This window comes from Mobula hypostoma, chromosome 4 (genome assembly GCF_963921235.1).
Source record: "Mobula hypostoma chromosome 4, sMobHyp1.1, whole genome shotgun sequence".
Classification (NCBI taxonomy): domain Eukaryota; kingdom Metazoa; phylum Chordata; class Chondrichthyes; order Myliobatiformes; family Myliobatidae; genus Mobula; species Mobula hypostoma.
In genome coordinates this window covers 149,786,128-149,812,780 of record NC_086100.1, presented here as the reverse complement: position 1 = coordinate 149,812,780, position 26,653 = coordinate 149,786,128, and the positions used below count along the sequence as shown (strand labels likewise).

The window sequence follows — 26,653 nt, the reverse complement described above, 5'->3', positions numbered from 1 at the left end:
CCAGGCCAAGAAGTTTTCAATACATTGGACGGACTAGACAATGGCATCAAGGAAATGCGGTGGCAGTGACATTTGGTTCATGGTAAACTCAGCATAGTGATTGGATGCAGAGATCTTGTCTCACTCTTGTTCTCCTGATCTGGAACATCTAACGATTAAGTGTCGACTTTTCTACCTACCAAGAGAGTTATTTGTTGTGATCCTGACTGCAGCTTACGTGCTGGCAAACACAGATGTCATGCAAGCACTCAGTGTATTGAGTGCCATGATTAACAAACAAGGAACAACCTACACTGAAATCTTTCACAACCTTACCAGAACTTCAATTAGGCTTGCTGAAAGAAATCTCTGACAATCTACTATCAGCACATCACCGGCAGTACCAGAGGACCCAACACATTTGACCACTGCTACGCTACCACCAAGAATGCCTATTGTTCCATCCATCAACCGCTTTTCAGGAAATCTGATCATCTGGCTGTCCTTCACCTACCTGCCCACAGACAAAGACTAAAGAGCAAGGCACCAGAGGCAAGGAAAACAAAGAGGTGGACATGGGAGGCAGAGTAGTAGCTACAGTCGGCTTCGAATCAGTGGACTGAGCAATGTTCAATAACTCATCAGAGGACCTGAATGAATATGTCACTGTTATTACAGATTTTATAAAGGTACACATGGACGAGTGTGTCCCTGCACAATCATTCAAAGTCTTCTCCAAGTTTTCTGATGACATCAGTGTTGTTGACCAAATCAAAAGTGCAACAAATCGGCTTATGGGAGGGAGATTGAAAATCTGTTTGAGTGGTGCCACAGTGACAAACTCTCTCAGTGTCAGCAAAACCAAAGAACTGATTATCAACCACAGAAGAAAGAAGCTGGAAGTCCATGATCTAGTTCTCATTAGGGGATCGCAGGTGGAGAGGGTTAGTAGCTTTAAAATACATGGTGTTATCAGAGAATCTGTCCTGTGACCACCACGTATGTGCCTGCACAAAGAACATACTTTCTTAGAAGTTTGCATAGATTTGTAAAGTCACCAAAACCTTTGGCAGACCTCTATGAATGCATAGTGGAGAATATCCTGACTATTTGTATCACAGACTTGTACAGAAGCACTAATGCCCAGGAATGGAAAAGACTACAGAAAGTATGGATACAGCCCAGTTCCTCACAGAAATAGCTCTCCCCACTATTGAGTACATTTACATGGAGTGCTGCCACAAGAATGCAACACTCATCATCAAAGATCCACACCATCTGGGTCATGCTCTCTTCTCACTACTACCATAAGGGTGGATGTACAGAAGCCTTAGAACCTACACCATAAGGTTCAGGACAGTTATTGCACTACAACTGTCCAGCTCCTGAACCAGGGTGGATGACTTCACACGTCAAGAACTCTGAACTGATTCTATTCCCTACAGATTTACTGTCAAGGACTCTTTACAACTCATGTTCTCAATTTTTATTTTATTTTCAAGTTTGGGAGGCGGCCACTGGAAATAGGAACGTGGCTAGGAACGGTTTAGGGTAACCAAACAATAAGGGAAATATGGTAGGGGAAGTCTAAAGTTTCATCCCAGTCTCATAAGAACACTTAGGGCTGAGATTCATTTGCTCCTTTAATGGAGCCATATTTAATCAGTTATTTTTGGGTTAGAAAGACTGTCAGGCAGTCATCAATAATTATCTCACTTATACACTGATAATTACTAGTATTAGCATTCTGTGCTGTATTTAATGGATTATCAGTTTTAAAAAGCAAAATGTTCAATGAACTTTAAAGCGAGGTTATGGACGAAATCACATTTGGTGAAGCTGACTGAAGCCAGCATACATCAACCAGGAATCTGTGGTAATTTGTAATTCACAGAGCATTTCTCCCCATTCCAAATTTCTGGCTAATTCCGCTCTCAACCAAAGGCATTCTGACTCCACTAATTTTGTTCAGCAATGTTAGCCCATAATTTTACTTTGGTTTAAATATGGTTTGTTTCTGAAATTTATTTAATTAAATCAGGAAGCCCATTTCCCATTCCCTATCTATTGGGCAATGTTACTATTTCCACATAATAGGATAAATGGACTGAGGTAATAAACATTGGACTCAATATGACCTAACAGAAGGAATTATTTCTTTTAAATCTCTTGGCTTCTCTAGAACTTCTAACACAATCGAATTGAAATCCTGACTTTTGCCTTGAGAAGCTAATCTTTCATGATTTTTTTCCCATTCTGAAACTCTGCTTCAAAGTAACTCACATCTAATGTTCCTAGCCTTAAGATATCCACCCAGTACTGAAAAAATTTATATTTTGACTCTGCATCTGTCTTCTTTATAATCTTGCCTGGGCCCTAGTCAACACCCCCATGTTCAACCTTTTAAGGCGTTTCTGCATGATCCTTCCATTGCCATTGAACTGAGACTTTGCAACAACATGTTTACACCTCCCTTCTTCCTTCCTGTCTAAATTCTTCCTGAAGCCTTTATGAAGCAGTAAGTGGTTTTCCTTCTTAACGATGCCATGTAAACTCAAAGATGCACATGAAATTCAATGGTTTTAACCCTAAAACAATATATTTCAATGAACTACATGTTTTCTCTGTCATTAAAGTAGAAATTAATTTAAGCTTTGGAGTTATGGTATGCTAATTAAAAATATATTCATCAATGACCACTGATACACATTCAGCAATAGTTAGTATCTTTCAAATTAAATATTATTGTTACAATACAACTAGTGCTTGCATTGAGCTTTCAGGATTCTGAAGTCACTTGATTAGATTAAAAAAAAATGTTTATTTGTTTTGTACTTTTCACTACTTCAAAGATTTTTTACATCTATGTGACACCACTTTTTCCACTGTTGCCAAATGTCAGCCAGTTCAATCCTTAGCCACCCCGCAGGCTTCTTCATAGAATGTAAATTGAGTTCCTTTATTTCATTTGTTTAGGCTTTCTGTTTGGAAGTATTTTCCAATGGTTTCATGTGAGACATGCATGCTGGGGGTACTGGGGAGGGGGCTGCATAGCCTGTTTTTTTTTCAACACTGCATATACCAATTTCCTTCAATAGTTTTGTTCACAAATGTTTAATGAAGATTTTGACTGTTTACCACATGTAGTCCAATATTTGTGCCCCGCATGTGAATACTGGAACTCTAGAGGAGACAGTGACTCAATCTTTGTGCAATGCTAGTTTGTCTTGCGATGTTTCTCTGAAATACAGCCCTGCCAATATGGTCTCAGACAATGCAGCCAACACTATCTGTTAATCATCTACCAAAACGCTGGTAGTAAGTTGGTAAATGGACCCTGTCTTCCCCACATGCCCAATACCAACAGGGTATGTTATTGAAATAATTCTCAATGACTTGTAATGCTGTGCTGACTGAGTTATGGTCCAGTTTGTTTGAGAAAAATGTGTTTGGTAATTGGGTAAGGAGGTTTCACCGAAATTAGTGTATAAAAGGCTAAGCTTGGAATCTTAATTTATTCCTGTTTTTGGCACAAATGGATGCATTGCCAGCCAAGTCTGCATGGCCTACTGCTTAAAGAGGAATGGGAGGATGAAGGGGTCGTACAGCCGAGCATGTTGACAAGAAAGCCTTGAATTTTCAGGCTTGGCATTAATCAGTGAATGTTAGCTTGAGTTGGTGCAGGCCATTCATGAAATTGATTCCTATTAATATCTGCTAAAGTAATCTGAATAAATCTTGCGGCTGGTACCAGATCAAACTGATGTTGGTTAATTGCTCATCAGAATACAAAACCACTTTCCAGGACCCTCCAAATTAATCCCCACAGTGTCTGTTGTGATCTACTTCTTCTGTGCCTTTCTTGCTGTATGTTTTTCCTTTCTTTTCTCTCCACCTCAGTTTTCATTTAATTTGTTCCCATTATATCTCCTCCAGTCAAAGTATCTGTGAATAACATGCCTTCAGTGCCCTCTTTCATCCCACATAACTGCCTCTCTGTGTCATTCAGTTTCCCTTAGTCATCACCCCATCACATACCATCCTCCACTACAACAAGACATGAAGCTTTTTAATGTCCTTTCAAGTCAACACATAGTCTTTTCGAAAGGTCATTGACTTGAAATATTCACAAACAAGAGAAAATCTGCAGATGCTGGAAACCCAAGCAACACACACAAAATGCTGGAGGAACTCAGCAGGTAGCATCTATGTAAATGAGTACAGTCGAAGTTTTGGGCTGAGGCCCTTCAGCAGAACTGGATACAGTCGATGTTTCCGGCTGAGTTCCTTCAGAGACCTACTGAAGGGTCTTGGCCTGAAACATTGACTGTGCTCTTTTCCAAAGATACTGCCTGGCCTGCTGAGTTCCTCCAGCATTTTGTGTGTGTGACTTGAAATATTGTTGGTGTTTCCCTCCAATGATGCTTCATTATCTAACACTTTTTGTTCATATTTATTTTCCATGTGGTTGGATTTGAGTTTGGACTTCAGTTCTGTATAATCACAGATGTAGCCACGTAATGCAATTTAACAGTTCATGTATAATCTTGCTTTAAATAAATAGAAGTGCTGATGCAAAATCCCTTATTTGATGTGATTTTATTCAATACTTTCCATGTACTTTGACCAGGTATGCATTGTCCAGAAGAGAGATACAAAGAAAATGTACGCTATGAAATACATGAACAAACAAAAGTGCATTGAGCGAGATGAAGTTCGCAATGTTTTCAGAGAATTGCAGATAATGCAGAGACTTGAACACCCTTTCCTTGTGAACCTGTGGTAAGTAACTTCAATAACTATTGAACAAGCTCATAAAGTACGGCAATGTAAAACCATGACACTTTTAAGTAATTTAAAATGCATCCGATATGGTGAGAATGTTTCTGAATAATAATTAATTGCTTGAGTTAAGAGTACTTTTATATAATTAGTATGCTATAAATAAATAAACTGGAGCTGAACACATGAATATTTGTGGAAGCAGAACTATTCTGTCGTGAGAAGGATACTTCAAAACTGTAAGGCAATATGAAAAGATATTTCATAACAGAAAGACACTTGGCAATTGAAGTTTTATGTTAAGTGATACAGCTTGGGAGAAATAGTAAGGTGAGGGAATATAACTAAAAACTTTAAAGTTGCTGCGAGAGTATAGGGACCTGGGATGATGACTTTAAAATCGTTTAATTGCACCAAGCAACTGATAAGTCATGATGGTAAAGTACAGTGTCCCCTCATATTATATACAGGTTGTGTTGCCAGAATACTGTCTCCATGATCTTCCATAACATAATCCTTATTCCCCATTGAACTCTGTGTTATGTGGAAAAGAATTCCTGCGGGCTGTTTTTTCTTTCAGCAATAATATCCCCATGGATGTGTGGTCTTTAGGCAAGTGAATTTTGATTGTATTGTAGACAGAAGAGAAAAGGTAGTTGTTTTAATTAATTAGAAAAGGATGTTGCATTGTTGAATAATTGATGTCCAGGTATCAATCAAAGAGATTGTCTTGTCAGTTTCCAAATCAAATATTTTCAGTGTCCTCCCACTGTAAACAGCAACCTGCAATGGTTTATTTTTTAATTTATGTAACCTTATTAGAAGTAAAACCCAAAGGATATTTGCTGTTATTTGCTCAATCTACTGAAAGGTAAGAACCATAACTCAATGCCAAGTTTAAGCGTTGTGAAAAAAAGAAAATGGTATTTAAAAAACATTGCAGTAAATGAAATTTCCAAAATCATTTGAATTTATGTCTTTGGGGAGGAATATTTAGAGAGAATAATTTCCATTTCCATTCTGCATATAACCAAGAAAGACCATGTCATTTTATTAGCATGCATAAAATACATTTCAATTAAAGCCAATAATATAACATTTGGAACCAATCCACCATCCAAACCAAAGTTATGAATATGAAGTAAATACAATGCCTCAAAAAACTATTCAGTCCCCAAACCTTTGTTCACATAAATGAGTATTACAACCAGGGATTCTGATCAATTTAACTGAGAATTTTTATTTGTGAATAACATGCTCCCTTTTTTTTTCTATAGCAGAGCCCAAAATACAGGGAAAAGTGTGAAGTATGAAAAGCTAAAAATTCAAAGACTAAGATGACAGCAATCCCCCTTTGCTCAGTACTTAGTTGAACCACTCTTGCATCTAATACAGCCAGTAGTCTTTTGGACATTTCTCCATTAGCTTTGCACAATGTGATGGAGCAAGATTTGCCCATTCCTCCTTCCAAAATTATTCAAGTTTTACCAGGTTAGTTGGGAAGCGGCGGTGGACAGCAATCTTGAGGTCTTGCCAGAGATGTTCGATCGAGTTAAGATCAGGACTCTGACTGATCAGTCAAGGTCTTTAATTTTCTTCATTTGAAGCCACTCATGGTTGCTCTGGCAGTGTTTTTTGCGTCATTGTCCTGCTGAAAGACAAACTTCCTGCCCGGTTTAAGCTTTCTGGCAGAGGCTAGTAGATTTTTATCTAGGATCTCAGTATTTGGCAGTACCCATTTTCCCATCAATCCTGACCAAAAGCTGAAAAGCGTCACTGCAGCATGAGGCTACATCCACTATGCTTTACAGTAGAGACGGTGTTACCTGGACGATAAGCAGTATTAGATTTATGAGGATTGAAGCCATTCCTTCGTTCTTAAAACACACTGAAAAAAAGGTTTTCAATTTAATTTTTAATAATGCATAAAATGTAATTCATGTCAAGGCTGGGAGTGCAGTACCAAGTGTTTACTTTCACAAATTTCAGAATAGCATCAAGTGATACAATAAAGGAAATGCCTATATATATTGTAATAGTAGATAAATATATAAAAGAATATGATAAAGAGAAGAACGGATAAGCAGAATAAAGTGCTTAATGTGCTATATATTTGTAATTCTGTTTTATATATTCATTTCTAGTTTAGAGAGAGTAGCACAACTAATAAGCTTACTTTGGTCAGTACATCAACTTTCTGCTGTAATATCTAGTTGTTACTGCCACAAGTTGTTATATTTGATCAAAAAGCTTTGAAGTTTTATTTCTCTGGAACTTCTCCAGTCAGAAGGGAGGGCAGCAATCAAGTCTTGGATTAAGATGACAAATGTAAACTATTTGAACCTTGTTCTCAAGATTTATTGATTCTCCTCAAAACTTTGATTGAATTGCTGTCATCAAAGTCTTAAATAATGAAATATGCTGGAGAAAGTAGAACGTACATGTGTTCAGAACTCACACAGAAGTTCCCTGATTTACCACCACATCAATGAAAGATTGCAATAAACCACAAAGAAACAATGTGGGTGGCAATAATAGTAGGTCCCAAACACAAGAACGTTTGCAGATGCTGGAAATCCAGAGCAACACATACAAAATGCCAGAAAAACTCAGCAGGTCAGGCAGCATCTATAGAAATAAATAACCAGTCAGGCAGCAGCTATAGAAAGAAATAAATAAATAAATAAATAAATGTTATAGGCTGAGACCCTTCTTCAAGTGAAGTAAGGAGCTTGTCTGTGAATTATTTTCACAGGCTAATTTTTTTTAGAAATGGGCAGTTCAGAAGTATGGGATTAAATATGTAAAAATAATATGAATTAAGCAGTTTTCCAAATTGCATTTCTGAATCTATATCTTGTCCAAGAATATTACTTGTACTGTATACTAATTTTCAAGTACATTATTTGGTTCTATTGTACAGTATGTATCAATAGGTTAGAGTCTATAACCCAAATAATATTAACTTCCCAGCACTGTCATCATGTATGAGCACAAACACCTACCGAAAAGGCAAATGAAAAAGAACGCTCACAACACGCTGGAGGAACTCAGCAGGTCAGGCAGCATCCATGGAAATGATCAGTCAAAGTTTCGGCCGGAACCCTTTGTCAGGACTGCAGGGGGAAGGGGCAGAGGCCCTATAAAGAAGGTGGGGGGAGGGTGGGAAGCAGAAGGCTGGTAGGTTCCAGGTGAAAAACCAGTAAGGGGAAAGATAAAGGGGTGGAGGAGGGGAAGCAGGGAGGTGATAAGCAGGAAAAGTGAAGAAGGAATAGGGGAAAACACAATGGGTAGTAGAAGGAGGTGGAACGAAGTGTAGGAGAGGTCCATGGCAGACGGTGGAGAGCAAGGCCCAGAGTGGTGGCAGACAGAGGGACAGGGCCCATAGGTATCTTTGCATGGCAGCGAGCATGGCGCGGAGAATCTGGTGGGAGCAGCGGTCAATGAAACAGAGGTACCTGGGATCCTCGCTGGGCCCGAACTGGGAGGCCTGGAACCGGAGCTGGAATCCCTGCGGTACAAGATGGCGGCAGAGACACATTCCCAGGAAGGAGTTATGGCTGTGGTAGCGGGTCTGGGTGAGGATCTGGTCGAAGAGTCAGAAAGAGGCGGAGATCACAGAGGGGGAGCAGTGAGAGAGGGTCTCACTGAACTCCCATCGAAGGGAAGATTTAAACTGAATAATGAGAGTTATAAGCGAAAATAATTCCACTGTAAATGGTGTGAATGTTGAACATTTATCTATAAATAATTTCTCCTAATGAAAAGCTGCCTGAGGATAATCATAATTACAGTGGAGTAATTGACCCGTGAAAGAAATTGACTGTAATGACATTTGTTATCACCCTTATTTCCTTACATTCATGGCTAGATTGCATTTTCCAAACACAGACTGAATATTGTGAATTCAGACCTTTGTCTTAATTCTCTGTCCAGCACACAGCGCTGATCAATTAACTCTCTATCACAGTATATTATTTCACAATAATATTAGGAATGCATATCATGTTCCTTCATTATTTTAGAGAGCAAAATGAGTATATACAGCTAGATCGCAGCATACTAATTCTACAGAATTAATGGGAGATGAGATACGTGCATATATGAAAGCAATGACCAGATAAAAGATGTGTCGTTACTTCTTTAAGTGAGGAGTCTGTGAACTATTGACATCCATTTACACAAGTCTTATCTTCCCTCCACCACTCATCACCTTCCCCCCACCTGGTCTCACCTATCACCTTCTAGCTTGGACTCCTTCCCCCCTACCCCCAACACTCTTTTTGATGACAAGCAACACACATCAAAGTTTCTGGTGAACGCAGCAGGCCAGGCAGCATCTCTAGGAAGAGGTACAGTCGATGTTTCAGGCCGAGACCCTTCATCAGGACTAACTGAAGGAAGAGTTAGTAAGAGATTTGAAAGTAGGAGGGGGAGGGGGAGATCCAAAATGATAGGAGAAGACAGGAGGCGGAGGGATGGAGCCAAGAGCTGGACAGGTGATAGGCAAAGGGGATACGAGAGGATCATGGGACAGGAGGTCTGGGGAGAAAGACAAGTGGGTGGGGGGGAACCCAGAGGATGGGCAAGGGGTATAGTCAGAGGGACAGAGGGAGAAAAAGGAGAGTGAGAGAAAGAATGTGTGTATAAAAATAAATAATAGATGGGGTACGAGGGGGAGGTGGGAGTGTCTTGGCCTGAAACATGGTTGTTTATCCCCTGTCATCAATGCTGTCTGATTTGTGGAGTTCTTTCAGAATTTTGTGTGTATTGGTGGTGACAGAATGATTTTTTGATTGGAAGTCTGTGGCCAGAGGTGCCTGCAGGGATCGCTGCTGGAGACTTTGTTATTCGTGATCTATATTAGTGATATGGGTTTGAATGTAAGAAGTATGATTTGTAAGTATGCAGATAGTATGAAAATTGAAGACAAGTAATGTGGATAGCAAAGCAGGCTGCTTAAGGCTACAATAGGATAGAGATCAGATTAGGGAAGAGCACTGTAGATGGAATTTAATCCTGAAAAGTGCGAGGCGATGGATTTTGGGATTTCAAATAGGATATACACAGAGCAAATGTTAGGGAGCTAAGAAATGTTGAGGGACACTGGGATTCAAGTGCATAGTTCCTGAAAGTTGAGGCAAGGTACACCGTGTGGTGAAAAGACACATAAACATATTGAATTTCATAGATCAAGGCATAGATCCAACCATTGCTGCCCTGCCATCATCCCTGCTGGTGTTCTTTTCCAATCAATTCTGGCCAACTCCTCTCTCATGCCCGTGTAATTCCCTTTACTCCACTACAATACTGACACATCTGACTTTAGCTTCTCCTTCTCAAATTCAGGGTGTATTTGATCATATTATGATCACTTGTTTAAGAGGCAATGAGACAGTTATTCACTTGAATAGGCAAGGCATAGAGAGATACAGACCTCAAATGGGCCAATCAGAAGGTGAAAATGGTCAGAATGGTCAGAATGGAGATGATGAGTAGAAAGGCCTTTTTCTATCTGTTTATTGAATTGACTTTATTTCTTACATTCTTCACATACATGAGGAATTAAAATCTTTATGTTATGTCTCCACCTAAATGTGTGATGTGCAATCATATTAACTTATAATAATTTATAATAAATAGAACAGTCAATGTAATATGGAGTACACTCAAATCAGCATGAGTTTATTAGTCTGATGACTGATAGTCTGATTGAAAAAGCTGTCCCGGAGCCTTTTGGTCCTGGCTTTTATGCTGCGGTACTGCTTCCTGGATGTTAGCAGCTGGAATAGATTGTAGTTGGGATGGCTTGGGTCCCCAATGATCCTACAGGCCCTTTTTACACACTTTTCCTTGTAAGTATCCCGAATCATGCGAAGTTCACAACTACAGATGCACTGGGCTGTTCACACCACTTTCTGCAGAGTCCTGCAATTGATGGAGGTAGGGTTCCCATACCAGGCAGTGATGCAGCCAGTCAGGATGCTCTCAATTGTGTCCCTGTAGAAAGTTCTTAGGATCTGCGGGCCCATACCAAACTTCCTCAACTGTCTGAAGTGAAAGAGGTGCTGTTGTGCCTTTTTCACCACACAGCTGGTGTGTACAGACCACGTGAGGTCCTCGGTGATGTGGATGCCGAGGAACTTGAAACTGTTTACCCTCTCAACCCCAGATCCATTGATGTCAATAGGAGTTAGCCTGTCTCCATTCCTCCTGTAATCCACAACCAGCTCCTTTGTTTTTACGACATTGAGGGAGAAGTTGTTTACTTGACACCACTGTGTCAGAGAGATGACTTCTTCCCTGTAGGCCACCTCATTATTGTTTGAAATTAGGCCAATCAATGTAGTGTCGTAGGCAAATTTAATTAGCAGATTGGAGCTGTGGGTGGTGATACAGTCAGGGGTGTACAGGGAAAAAAGAAGGGGACTCAGTATGTAGCTCTGAGGGTCTCCTGTATTGCGAGTTTAACTTTAAGAAGTGCATGATGACATATACAGCTATGTAATAATGAACTGCTTTATAGGTGATGTGTTCTGCATCATACAATAAAGTGCAGATTTGCCCATTAGTAGTTTGCTGCCACATAATCGCTTCATACTTTACACACTTCATCCTGCACTTAATCTTTAATGCCATTCCTTTTCAAACTAATTTATTACATAGTTCAACTTCATTTCATTTCCATGCAACAGCACTTCCTCATTAATCTAATTTATTTTAAAGCAATCCGTGTAACTTTATATCATTAATTCAGTAACTATCCAAATGGTTTTCCAGCAATATAGTACATTATTGCTTGTTCTGTCGAGCTGCTCATTGTTATAGATCTCACACTTCTGCTGCAAAATGTGTCTGTAGGGCACCAGTGGCTTGGATGCTACAGTTATTACTTTGCATCAAATTTAGAATATGATTTGCATGACTGGCATAAACCTCCATAACGGGAAGATCAGTATCACCTGCAGAACTCTTGCCTATTCAAATAGCACAGGCTGATTACTTTATCATTGAACTAAGTCACATATGAAAAATTGTGCCTTACTGCTGCTATCAATGGTCTGTCATCAACATATGCATAGGATCAAGCGTTCAGCATTAGGACAGACCTTCATCGTGTGCTGTTTAAAGAGGCCAAGATTTACTTGCAGGCTCTTTGGTTGACTGAAATGGTAAAGTTTAACAAAATTGGAGGAACTCAGGATTTTGTATTGATCAGATTATGTGGAATGGCAATAGGGGTTGTAGAATGGATGCAGACAGGCTCCAGAAATTACAGACGGGAGCGTGATGTAGATAAATGAGAGCTCATCTATTCTGATTGAAAAAGGATCGGAAAATGTTTGATTTAAATGGTAGGAGATTGAAAGGTATTGTAGTTCAGAGAAATCTGATTATCCTTGAGTAAAAATAACTGAAAATTCACATACAGGTTTGTCAAGCAACAGGAAGGTCTGTTAGTCTTTATTAATCTGAGTTAATGAATAAAAGCAGTTTTATGGTGACTATATAAGGATCCATTGTGTTCTGGTCTCCCTACCCAGAGAAAGGCATACTTTCAATGGAAGGTGTGCCATAAAAGTAACCAGATAGATGCCTAAGATGGGAAGATTGTTCTGTGAAGGGGTGCTAAGCCTACTGGGTCAAAATTCTGTATAGTGGTGATCTCGTTAAGGATGAAAAATTATTATATGGATTTAGAGAGTCTGGCTGGGGTATCAAAAAGTTCAAAGTTCAACGTTCTAAAGTTCAAAGTAAAATTTATGATCAGAATACATAGATGTCACCAGATACAACTCTGAGATTCTTATTCTGCAGATATACTTAGCAAATCTATAGAACAGTAACAGTACAGGATCAATGGAAAACAAATTGTGCAGCTGCAAATGTGATTCAATAGCAATAATTAGTGAGCATGAAATAACAAGATAAAGAGTCCTTAAAGTGAGACCACCAGTTGTGGGAACACCAGATGTAGAATGAGTGTAGTTATCATATTTTGTTCAAGAGCCTGATGGTTGAGGGGTAGTAACTGTTCTTGAACTTGCACTTGGTGGTTCAAGCCCTGAGGCACCTGTACCTTCTACCTGATGGCAGTCGCAAGAAAAGAGCATGGCCTGGATAGTAAAGATCTTTGATGATGGATGCTATTTTTCTACAGCAACATTTCATGTAGACATGCTCAGTGGTTGGGAGGGTTTTACCCATGAGGTACTGGGCCAAATCCACAATCTTTTGTAGGATTTTCCACTCAAAGGCATTGGTGTTCCCATACCAGACCATAATGCAGCCAGTCAGCACACTTTCCACCATACAGCTATAGAGGTTTGGCAAGGTTTTTGACAACATGATGAATCTCCACAGTCCCCTGAGGGAGCAGAGGTGCTATTGTGCTTTTTTTGCAACTATATTTATATGATGGGTCCAGGACAGGTCCTCTGAGATAGTGACACCCAGGAATTTAAAATTACTGGCCCTCTCTTCCTCTAATCCTCCGATGAGTATTGGCTCATGGACCTCTGGCTTCCTGCTCCTGACGTTTACAATCAGTTCTTTGGTCTTGTTGACATTGAGTGATAGGTTGTTGTTATTACACCACTCAGTCAAGTTTTCAATCTCCCTCCTGTGTGCTGATTCAACACCCCCTTTGATACAGCCCTCAGCAGTGGTGTCATCAGCAAACTTGTATATGGTGTTGGAGCTGTACTTAGCCACACAGTCACAGGTGTTAAGTACGTAAGTAGAGCAGGGGACGAAGCACACATTCCTATGGAGCAGCTATGCTGATGGAGATTGTGGAGGAGATCTTTTTGCCAATCCGAACTGACTGGGGTCTACAAGTGAGGAAATCCGCAATCCAATTGCACAAGGTGGCATTGAGGCCCAGGTCTTAGAGTTTACTGATTAGTAATGCCGAGCTGTAATCGACAAAGAGCATCCTGACGTATGCACCTTTGCTGTCCAAATGTTCCAAGGTTGTGTGAAGAGTCATTGAGATGTATCTGCTGTAGACCTGTTGCTTCATTAGGCAAACTAGAATGGATCCAAGTCTCCACTCAGACGGGAGTTGATATGCTTCAACACCATCCTCTCAAAACACTTCATCACTGTGGATGTAAGTGCCACAGGATGATAGTTATTGAGACAGGTTACCATACTCTTCTTTGGCACCGGTATTATTGAAGCCTGCTTGAAGCAGGTGGGTACCACACACTGCCAGAGTGAGGGGTCGAAGATATCTGTGAATACACCAGCCAGTTGGTCAGCATAGGTCTTCACTACTTGGCCAAGTACTCCGTCCAGACTAGAAGCTTTCTGTGGATTCACTAGATACAAAATAATGTGTTGGCTATTTACGATTGACATGAAAAGAAATTTCTGTGCCAGAGGGTTTGGAAGATTTGGAATGGAAGCTGTGGAGTTTCATCAACAGAGAAGATTTAAGACAGATTGAAGAATGCTTAATATGAAGGCAGTCAAGTACTAGTGCAGCAAAGTAGTGATGAGGTAAATATGGCAACATATGGCAAAATTTGGAGTCAAGGTAGGAAACGTGAACTTCAGTACTGCTTGCAAATGATTCTACGCGCAACATGACAAACTATACAGTACAAAACTCTCTCCATTGAACTCTGAAAGGCAGGAATTAGGATGTTTGTAGGTGTAAATTTGAACGATCTGTAAATTAGTCAGGAGAAATGAGATCTGTTCTAATGTGAATTGTACAATGTCAGGGTCTAAGTAGGTGCCCAGAATCTGGGTGATGTGATTATTTGTTCATTGGCAATCCACGTAGTAATCTGACACATTATGTTAATAACTACAAGTAATTGACGGCAGGGTCTTGAAGAGCATATGAGTGACATTCTATAGCAACCTCTGATTATATAGGAAGAGCACTAAACTCTATGAATCAGATAATTAGGGAGTAAGGGAAGGTGCAGAGGAGCACAGGAGCAGAGAAAACTTTGGAATTTTGTCAAAATGGTGGTGAATATTAACAAAAGAGCTTGTTTTTCATTTCCTTCTTCTTTTCCCATCCAGCAAATAACAGCTATTCAGATTGAGGGACAGAAAGAGAGAGATCAGGACTGCTTGTGAGGGGTGAAGGATGGATGGAGATGAGAGAGAGAAGATTTGGAATGCGATGGCATGGAAGGAAAGGGCCTGGGATAGAGAGAAGGGAAACATTTAGGATGGTATGAAGGAGAGTGGGATAAAGGAGGAAGGATTTTGCAGTGGGGATCCATTCATTGTCTCAAACCAAAGAAATCAACAATTTTTTTTGCCTACACAGATGCTGACTGGCCTGATGAGTTCATATAGCAGCTTGATTTTTGCAATTACTTGAAGTGCTATGTTCAGAAAACATTCAAGGAAAGAGCTTGTGATGCTGATGTTAATATCGATATAGAACTGACTGGCTCACAAGTGAATGGATCACTTTTAGATTGCAAACTTTAACCAGTGGGGTGTCTTGCAATTTTAATGACTGAGATGAAAACACTTGGTGTAGTGCAGTCAGATTTGTAGATAGTACAGGTAGAAAACAAGTTAAGGGGAGACTAAGTGTCTACAAGGGGATAATGAATGAATAATGGGTGCAGTTTTGACATATGGCATATAATATGAGGAAATGTGAGGTTATTCACTTTGGTAGGGGAAGTAGAAAAGCATCGTATTATTTATATGAATAAATAGACAGACTACTCCTGTGGAGAAGGATCAAGGGATTCATAAATAAGAAACACAGAACATAAGCTCACAGGCAAAACAAGGAATTAGGAAGCAAAATAAAATCTGGCCTATATTACAAAGAAACAGAACATAAATGCAAATAACTTTGCTAACTATACATGTGTAGTATTGCATATTATCTTGGTTTTATTTCATTGGATATACTGCTACTGGAGACAGTTCAAAGGTTTACAAGATTGATTACTAGGATAAAGAATTCTCAGATGAGAAAAGGCTGAGTAGGTTGGACATACACTCATTGGTATTGAAAAGACGAGAGATGATCATATTAAACCAAATAGGGCTTGATAATAAAACAATTCTTTTGTAAATGAAAATGTAAAAGAAATTCAGATGCTAAAAATCTGAAATGAAATCAAAATATGCTAGAAACCCCAAGAGCTTAAGAATTCATACATGCCAATTCAAGATAGAGATGAAGAGGATTTTTTTCTCTCAGAGAGTTGTGAATCTTTGGACTTTCAGAAGACTATAAGACATAAGAGCAGAATTAGGCCATTTAGCCCATAGAGTCTGCTCCGCCATTCAATCATTACTGATCTTTTTTCCCCTTCTCAGCCCCACTCCCCAGCCTTCTCCGCACAACCTTTGATGCCATATCCAATGAAGAACCTATCAACCTCTGCTTTAAATGCACCCAATGATCTGGCCTCCACAGCTGCCTGTGGTAACAAATTCCATGAATTAACCGCCCTCTGGCTAAAGAAATTTCTCTGCATCTCTGTTTTAAATGCCGTCCCGCTATCCTGAGGCTGTGCCCTCTTGTCCTAGACTCCTCCACCATGAGAAACATCCTTTCCACATCTACTCTGTCTAGGCCTATCAACATTCAAAAGGTTTCAATCAGATAGCCCCATATCCTTCTAAATTTGAGCAAGTACAGACCCAGAGCTATCAAAAATTCCTCGTATGATAACCCTTTCATTTCCAGAGTCATCCTGTGAACCTCCTCTGAACCCTCTCCAATGCTAATTCATCTTTTCTTAGATGAGGATCCCAAAACTGTTCACAATACTCAAGGTGAGGTCTCACCAGCGCCTTATAAAGTCTCAGCATCACATCCATGCTCTTGTATTCTAGACCTCTTGAAAAGATTGCTAACATTGCATCTGGTTTCCTCACCACCGACTCTGCCTGCAAGTTAACCATCAGGGTGTTCTGCACAAGGATGCCCAAGTCCCTTTGCACCTCAGATTTTTGGATTTTTTTCCCTGTTTAGAAAATAGTCTGCATACTTATTTCTACTACCAAAGTGCATGACCAGCATTGTATTTCATTTGCTATTTTCTTGCCCATTCTCCTAATCTGACTAAGTCCTACTGCAGCCTACCTGTTTCCACAACACTAATTGCCCCTCCACCAATCTTCGTATCTGCAAATTTGGCAACAAAGCAATTTATTTCATTATCTAAATCATTGATATACAGCATTAAAAGTGGTCCCAACACTGATCCTTGCGGAAAACCAATAGTCACTGGCAGCCAACCAGAAAAGAATCCTTTATCCCAACTCACTGCCTTCTACTAATCAGCCAATGCTCTATGTTAGTAACTATACTGTAATACCTTGGTAAGCAACCTCATGTGTGGCACCTTGTCAAAAGCCATTTTAAAGTCCAAATATACATCATCCACTGCATCCCGTTTATCTATCCTACTTGTGATCTCCTCAAAGAATTCCAACAGGTACATCAGGCAAGATTTTCCCTTAAGGAAACCATGGTGACTTTGTCCTATCTTTCCTGTGTCACCAAGTACTCCCTAACCTCATCCTTAACAATTGACTCCAACATCTTCTTAACCACTGGGGTCAGATTAACTGGTCTATAATTTCCTTTTGCTGTCTTCCTCCTTTCTTAAAGATTGGGGTGATATTTGCAATTTTCCAGTCTTCTGGCACCATGCCAGAGTCAAATGATTTTTGGAAGATCATTACTAGTGCCTCCACAATTTCCACTGCTATCTCTTTTAGAATCCTAGTGTGCAGTTCATCTGGTCCGGGTGATTGATGTACCCTTAGGTCTTTCAGCTTTTTGAGCACCTTCTCCCTTGTAATAGTAACTCTGCTCACTTCTCTTCCCTCACACCCTTCAACATATGGCACACTGCTAGTGTCTTCCACAGTGCAAACTACCCATTTTCTTCATATGCTATCTCCTTGTCCCTGGTTATTATTTCTCCAGCCTCATTTTCTAGCGGTCCAATATCCACTCCCATATCTTTTTTTCTTCTTTACATACAGTACTTGAAAAGCTTAGATATTGTTTACTAGCTTGCTTTGATATTTTATCTTTTTCCTCCAAATGATTCTTTCAGTTGCTCTCTGTAGGTTTTTTTTAAAGCTTCCCAATTCTCTATCTTCCGGCTAATTTTTGCTTTGTTGTATGCCCTCCCTTTTACTTTTACATTAGCTTCGACTTCCCTTGTCAGCCACGGTTGTACTATTTTGCCATTTGAGTATTTCTCTGGTTTTGGAATACATCTATCCTGCACCTTCCTCATTTTTTCCCAGAAACTCACACCACTGCTGCTCTGCTGTCATCCCTGCCAGCATCTCCTTCCAATTTACTTTGTCCAACTCCTCTCATACCACTAATTTCCTTTTCTCCACTGAAATATTGCTATGTCAGATTTTGCTTTCTCCCTATCAAATTTCAAATTGAACTCAATCATACTGGGATCACTGCCTCCTAAGGGTTCTTTACCTTAAGCTCCCTGATCACCTTCCGTTTATGACATAACACCCTATTCAGTATAGCTGATCTCCCAGAAGGCTCAATGACAAACTGCTCTAAAAAGCTATCTTGTAAGCATTCAACAAACTCACTATCTTGACATCCATTGCCAACCTGATGTTACCAATCAACCTGCATGCTTAAGTCTCCTATGACTATCATAACATTGCCCTTTTGACGTCTTTTCTATTTCCTGTTGTAATCTGTGGTCCGCATCCCAGCTACTGTTGGGATGCACATATTACTGCCATTAAAGTTCTTTTACCCTTACAGTTTCTTACCTCAACCCACAAGGATTCAACATCTTTTGATCCTATGTCACATCTTTCTATGGATTTTATGCCATGCCACCCCCTCTGCCTAACTTCCTGTCCCTCCAATACAACTTGTGTAATGCCCTGGTTCACGTCTTTACTGTAATGCTGTAGGTATTTGCTTTAGCAGCTCTGTTCTGCTTTCAGCCTGTTTGGGTTATTGTTGATGATAAAGGATGACGTGGAATGTGTGCCATTCAATTAGTGGGAGGGTTTCTCCCATAGAAACATAAAAAACCTACAGCACAATACAGGCCCTTCAGCCCACAATGCTGTGCCGAACATGTACTTACCTTAGGAATTACCTAGAGTTACCCATAGCACTCTATTTTCTAAGCTCCATGTACTTAAAAGACCCTATTGTATCCACCTCCACCACCGTCACCAGCAGATATTTCACACACTCACCACTCTCTGCATAAAAAAAACTTACCCCTGATGTCTCCTCTGTGCCTACTTCCGAGCACCTTAAAACTGTGCCCTCTCATGTTAGCCATTTAAGCCCTGGGAAAAAGACCCTGACTATCCACGTGATCAATGCCTGCCATTATCTTATATCAGGTCACCTCTCATCCTCCGTCGATCCAAAGAGAAAAGGCCAAGTTCACTCAACCTATTCTCATAAGGCATACTCCCCAATCCAGACAACATCCTCGTAAATCTCCTCTTCACTTTTTCTATGATTTCCACATCATTCCTATAGTGAGGGGACCAGAAATGAGCATAGTACTCCAAGTGGGATCTGACCAGGGTCCTATATAGCTGCAACATTACCTCTCCACTCCTAAACTCAATCCCACGATTGATGAAGGCCAATGCACCGTATGCTTTTTTAACCACAAAGTCAACCTACACAGCAGCTTTGAGTGTCCTATGGACTCGGTGTCACATGGGGGTGCTGGGAATGGACCCAAATGCAAGACACAGACACTGAAGTACAAGGAACAGGACTTGACTAGGGTAGGGACGTGACAGGATTCAGGCAAGCAGCAGGGACAAGAACGCAGAGTTCGGCTAGGGAAAGCGAGACCAGGACGAGGAACCATGGACTAGGAGACAAGGTTTGGACTCTGAGCCCGTGACTGGACAAGGACCCAGATCCTGGGTCTTGCCTCGGGCTTTGACCCCAGAACCAGGCAAGGACATGACATGGCTTGAGGCTGCAGTCTTTGGTCTTGAGCTTGGCTTGGGATCCTCGAGGCTTGGGGTCTTGGGTCTTGAGCTTGGCTGCAGGCTGGGGTCTTGGGTCTGGAGCTTGGCTTGGGATCCTCCAGGCTTGGGTTCTTGGAGCTTGGCTTGGGATCCTCCAGGCTTGGGTTCTTGGGGCTTGGTTTGCGATCCTCCAGGCTTGGGTTCTTGGAGCTTGGCTTGGGATCTTCCAGGCTTGGGTTCTTGGAGCTTGGCTTGGGATCCTCCAGGCTTGGGTTCTTGGAGCTTGGCTTGGGATCCTCCAGGCTTGGGTTCTTGGAGCTTGGCTTGGGATCCTCCAGGCTTGGGTTCTTGGAGCTTGGCTTGGGATCCTCCAGGCTTGGGTTCTTGGAGCTTGGCTTGGGATCCTCGAGGCTTGGGGTCTTGGGTCTTGAGCTTGGCTGCAGGCTGGGGTCTTGGGTCTGGAGCTTGGCTTGGGATCCTCCAGGCTTGGGTTCTTGGAGCTTGGCTTGGGATCCTCCAGGCTTGGGTTCTTGGGGCTTGGTTTGGGATCCTCCAGGCTTGGGTTCTTGGAGCTTGGCTTGGGATCTTCCAGGCTTGGGTTCTTGGAGCTTGGCTTGGGATCCTCCAGGCTTGGGTTCTTGGAGCTTGGCTTGGGATCCTCCAGGCTTGGGTTCTTGGAGCTTGGCTTGGGATCCTCCAGGCTTGGGTTCTTGGAGCTTGGCTTGGGATCCTCCAGGCTTGGGTTCTTGGAGCTTGGCTTGGGATCCTCAAGGATTGAGTTCTTGGAGCTTGAGCTTGGCTTGGAATCCTTGAGGCTTGGGGTCTTTGTCTTGAAATGCAGAGGCTGATAACTTGGAGACTGGAGCTAGAGACAGACTGAGAACTGAACATCAACATAGAGCCAGGACTTATCCTTCAACAAGCCAGGACTCATCTTTAACACAACATAAACATGAGACAGGACAGAACACAGACATAGAGCCTGGACTTATCTTACGACAAGCCGGGACTCAACTTCATCTCCACACCAAGGTGGGACAGGTATCTCCATCAGGTAACGTCAGAAAAGCCAGACTTACCCAACAGAGGCAAGGACAAGACAAGACAGGTCCCCCCACAGGGCAATGGCAAAACAGCCTGGCTTACCCCACGGAGGTGAGGACAAGACGAGACAAATCCCCCTGCAGGGCAACGGCAAAACGGCCTGGCCTACCCCACAGAGGCAAGGACATGAAGAGACAAACACCAAAGAACAACAGACAGTTCCATCTCTGTTCCGGGGAAGCTCCAAGTCTCAGTTCGGCCAGCAACCTCAGCTGGCTATGGAAACAGCCGGATCCCTACCTAGCTCGGAGTAGCTGGCAGCCACTCAGCTGGCCTGGGAAACAGCCGAATCCATACCGCAAAGACTACTCCAATGAGTGGCAACAAGGCTCCATGAAGCAGTGGTCCTCCAACCGGGCCCAGAGATCACAAATGGTTTACTAGCCTTCCATTAGCAGGTTGCTCCAAGGGGGACTGACAAGACAAACCAGCCACCCACACTCAATCCCAAGGCTACTTAAATTGCAAGCCCAAAAATGGGAATCAGGTACCTTTGATTTAGTCGAACAAGGGATAGCTGGAAGACCCGGAGTCCTGAGTCCATGGACTGGACCGTGAACCGGAATGCGGACTTCTCAGACCGGACCATGACACTCGGACCCCAAGATCCCTCTGATCCTCCACACTGCCAAGAGTCTTACCATCAATACTATATTCTGCCATCATATTTAATCTACCAAAATGAACCACCTCACACTTACCTGGGTTGAACTCCATCTGCCACTTCTCAGCCCAGTTTTGCATTCTATCAATGTCCCGTTGTAACCTCTGACAGCTCTCCACACTATCCACAACACCCCCAACCTTTATGTCATCAGCAAATTTACTAACCCATCCCTCCACTTCCTCATCCAGGTCATTTATAAAACTCACGAAGAGAAGAGGTCCCAGAACAGATCCCTGAGGCACACCACTGGTCACAAAGAAGACATTGGTGTTTCCAACACCAATCCCAGCAATGCCTATGGATAGAAGCTTGGGCACAATTCAGTCTGATGCTGATTTCCCCCTAAGGCTTGTCCAATTCAAGCCCAAGTTTTCAGGTCCCATGCCATAATGGACTCCAAATGGATGGAGTGACTCAACAGGGACCATTCTAGATCTGTGCCCATGAATCAGATTGAACCTGGGCCAGTGGATAAATGAAAGTAATAGCCAGGGATCAGAGACAAAGTGGCCAGGTTAGGCAAATTCAGTCTTCTGCCTATCTTGTTCATTCTTGGCTCTGGATTCGTTCAGCCTGGTGGGTATTGATGTATCACTGTTACACAAGAAGTAGGGTCAGGCCTGTCACTATATAACACTGGGCTACAATATTGCTTGTGGCAGATCTATCACTGTGTAATCATGAGGAATGGTACAGGCAGGCACAGATGTAGATAGTGCAACCTCAATATAACACAGCTCTTGGGAAACTGCTTAATGATAAGCCACTTGCATAATTAGTGAAACTAACATTCATGTAATTTTGGAAGACCTCTTTCTTCTGTTAATATAATCTAGTAAACAGACAGTTTGAACAGATTTCCCCAACACCCTCCCCCTTCCTTCACACTTGATTTTCATTGCTGTATCCAACAACTAGTGCAGATCCCCAGCAATGGGTTGCTGCTTCTTTCCATGAATTTACTGCTCCTCCTCAGAATTGCCATTGTCAGGCAGATTTTCACTAAGATATGTTACTTCCTGTGCAATACTATTGCTTTCCTGTCACTGAAAATAAAAATGTTAACTGTCTTGGGAACATGGTAACACTTGTTGTATATCACAATATAATGAGGCACATTAAATCAAGATTTCACTGTGCTTAAGGACAAGCCCATGAGCACAATAAACAATGTTAGAGTAGGATTCTATTGATTCACTTTTTAAATGCATTGATGTCAAAACAATTGCTGAACGTTGATATTGATATGGTGGCAACTGCCTTGTCAATCATGTCCCTAATTAACCTGTTGTGGAAAACTGTGAAGAATGGCATACATGTTTTACACTTTTTAAGATTCTGTACTAATTACAAGGTACCAATTAAGAGAATGCTATTGAGTTTATGAAGGTTATTTTCATTGATTTCTTAAAAGGCACCTTGGCTGAGGTCAATTTAATAGCCTTTTCTGCGATTGTGGAGAATAGTTTTGAAAAGCACATTCACTGGTCTTCAGTAAATTAAAATGTAGCCGATTTTTCAAAAAATTGAACCCAGTGTTTAAGAGATTTTGAAACAACAATTCTAATGCATGACTCAGATCTGTACAGAAGAGGATGTGAGCACTTTAAGAGTATTTGAGCTACTCTCACACAGGGCTGTCTCCTGCAGCTGGCCCACCATCTCTGTTTCTCTCTCCTCAAGCATAACAGGCAGTATCAGACAGTCAATGCAACCTCGCTTTCAAAATGGACTGTCCTTCCACTGGGGAATTTAGCTGGATGATATAAATAAGAACCAGGAACTGGAATAAGCTAGGTGGCTTTTTGACTTTGTTCCACAATTCTATAAGAGTTTCCTGCTCTCTCCACTTGCTCTTTGATTCCTTTGTGGACTGAATATCTGTTGTACTGTATCTGGAATATATTCAATGACTCTGCCTGACTACTCTGGGGAAGATGATTCAACAGTTCCAGAACTTTGAGAGAAGAAAATCCTCCCCATTTTTACCTTAAATAGGTAATCCCTTATTCTGAAATGATGCTCCTTAGTTCTAATACCAACTACTAAAAAATCAGAGGCTCTTGGAGTTCTACGAGCCAGTCCTCATAGGGGGTTTGGAGGTACAGAGGATCAGTAACTTTAAATTTCTTCACATTATCATTTCAGAGTATCTGTCTGGGACCAGCATGTAGGAGCCATTACAGAGCAGGCACATCAGCACCTGTACTTCCTTAAAAGTCTGTGCAGATTCAGGGTGTCATCTAAAACTTTGACAAGCTCTAAAGATGATCATTGGAAAGTATCCTGACTGGTTGCATCAAGGCCTGGTATAGAAACACCAATGCCCATGAACAGAAAAGCCTACAAAAACTACTGGGTACAGCCCAGTCCTTCACAGGAAAACCCCTCCCCATTAAGTATGGAGTGTGTAAGAAAGCAGCATCCATCATCAATGATCCCGCCATCCAAGCCATGATCTCCTCTTGCTGCTGCCATCGGGAAGGAGATACAGGAGCCTATGGTCTACATTATTAGGATCAAGAACAGTTATTACTGTTCAACCATCAGATTCCTGAACCAACGTGTAGAGCAGTAGATACCTGGGAACACCACCACTTGGAAACCCCCCTACAAGTCACTCACCATCCTGATGGAAACATATCACTGTTCCTTCATTGTCATTGGGTCAAAATCATGGAACTCCCTCCCTCTCTGGGTGTACACACACACACACACACACATATATATATATATATATATATATATATATATATATATATATATATATGGTTTGTGTGTATATGTGTGTGTATATATATATATAAGATTTTTGCACAGTACTGTATTTGTCAACGTGGAGCAGAGAGTGACTTTCTAAATCTGGTGGGAGCAAAGGATGTTGGGATTGATGAGGGTGGAGGGCTGTGGGAGGGGTGTGGGACAGATGGTGGAGAAGAAGGTCCAGGGGTGGGGTTGGCGTGGGTGCAGACACACCCAGCCCTGAGACTCCAAGCAAGGTAATTTGACTCCAAACAATTGGTTTATTGGTCATTACAGAACGTTTGGCTGGTGCTTCCCACTTCCACTCCTATCTCTTCCCCTTTACCCCATGATTCCCCCTTCCCTGCCTCCCCTTCCCATTCTCAGTCCACAATAGAGACCCATATCAGAATCGATTTTATCATCACTCACATACTGTATGTCACAAAATTTATTTTTTTGCAGCAGCAGTACATAGAATTCCTGCAGTATGGTACAAAGGCTTTAGGCACCCTAACCATATATGTATATGTGGCTAAGTCTTTCACACAGTACTGTACATACTTAGATAATAAATTTACATCGAACTTTGAAAATTGCCCTTTTAGCATTCACTCCATCAATTCCTTTCAAAGTCTGATATTTTTCAATAAGATCATCTCTCATTTTTCATAACTCTAGTACAGGCTCAAGCTGCCTAACATTGGATCGTCCGTTGTCAAAATTTTCATCCCAGGAATCAACCTAGTGAACCATCTCTACACTGGCTCCAAGCAAGTCCATCTGTTCTGAAATATGGAAAACAAAAGGCCTCATGGTGCTGCCTCACCAGTTCCCTGTAAAGCTGCAGCAAAAATATTTAACCCCAGCCCACGCCTCTTTGAATAAAGGCAAAGGTTCTACTGGCTCTCTCAATTATTTTGCTGTACCTACATGCTCATTTCTTATATTACAGATCTTCATACTTCATAACATTTTGTAATTTATAATTTACTTTTTCATTCTTTTTTCCAAAGTGGATAACCTCATATTTTCCACATTATACTCAATCTGATGCATTATCCACTTTGCTAATCATCATTAGTCTATCTATATCTCTTTCCAAGCTATTCATACCCTCCTCACAACTTACTCACTCACCTATCTTTGTTTTACCAGTAAATTTCACTTCCTATTCTGCCCAGCTAACCACCGACAAGTAACATTATTTTTTGCCACTGACAGCAGATCAGCATATTATCTACTGAACTTCTGTCTCCATTTAAACCTTTCATGGCAGACTGAGTGTCAGATTGCTGGTTGGAGAAATTTTTTTCATGGATTCTGGAAAAATATATGGATTCAGTAGAGAATTTACACAATAGGTGACTAAATGGGAATCTCTCTTTGCACATTATGTTTGGTAAGGAAGAACACAAGAGGCTGGAGGGAAAACAGGTTAGTCAGACAACACCTAAAAAAACCACTCCAGCTCAACAGGACGTCTAGCTGGACGCATCACAGCTGCCTTTCACAGATTTCTTTAAGAGCTCATCTTTTATCGTTCATCCCATAACCTTCACTGCTGACCAATAGATTTCAATTCAGAATAAAATTACAACTCTCCTTTGATGGGTATGTGAGTGCAATTAAATATTTATATTGAATCTTGAAATTGTAACCTGGCATTAGAATGTGCATCCAAAAGTACTCCTTGGAACATATCTGCACTGTTTTGGCAATAAATGTAGGCAAACCCTTGGAAGATAGTGTGGTAGGGTGGTAATTATGGTGTGTGGAATGCTTACCTTCATCGGTCAGAACATTGAATATAACATTAAGAAAGTCATGTTGCAGTTATATAAAGCTTTCATTAGGCTGCATCTGGACCATAGTGTACATTTCTGGGTGTCCCATTCCAGGAGGCTTTGGAAACCATACAGAAGAGGTTTACCAGGATGCTGCCTGGAGTCCTGAGAGAGGTTGCTGAAGAGATAATGGATGCATTGGGCATGATCTTTCAAGAATCACTTGATTCTGGCACGACCCCAGAGGACTGGAAGATTGCAAATGTCACTCAACTCTTTAAGAAGGGAGGAAGGCAAAAGAAAGGAAATTATAGGTCAGTTAACCTAACCTCAATGGTTGGGAAAATGTTGGAGTCTATTATTAAGGATGAGCTTTCGGGGTACTTGGAAACTAATGATAAAATAAGTCAAAGACAGCATCATTTCAGTCGAGGGAAATCTTGCCTGGCAAACCTGGCAAATGAGTTCTAACTCTGTCAGAGTTCTTCAGGGAAGTAACAAGCAGGGTGGACAAACGATTAAGGGAGCTAGGGCTTTACTCTTTGGAGAGAAGGAGGATGAGAGGAGACATGATCGAGGTGTACAAGATAATAAGAGGAATAGATAGAGTGGATAGCCAGCACCTCTTCCCCAG

At 41.3% G+C, this 26,653-nt stretch overlaps 1 protein-coding gene across 1 annotated transcript in view; it reads left to right on the top strand.

Annotated features, from left to right (window-relative positions):
* Window positions 1-26,653, top strand: part of LOC134345670 (serine/threonine-protein kinase 32B-like) — a 329,201-nt gene that overhangs the window by 150,029 nt on the left and 152,519 nt on the right. The window contains exon 3 of the mRNA XM_063046706.1: window positions 4,610-4,761. Coding sequence (XP_062902776.1) covers window positions 4,610-4,761 — 152 coding nt within the window. The remainder of the gene's footprint in view (window positions 1-4,609; window positions 4,762-26,653) is intronic.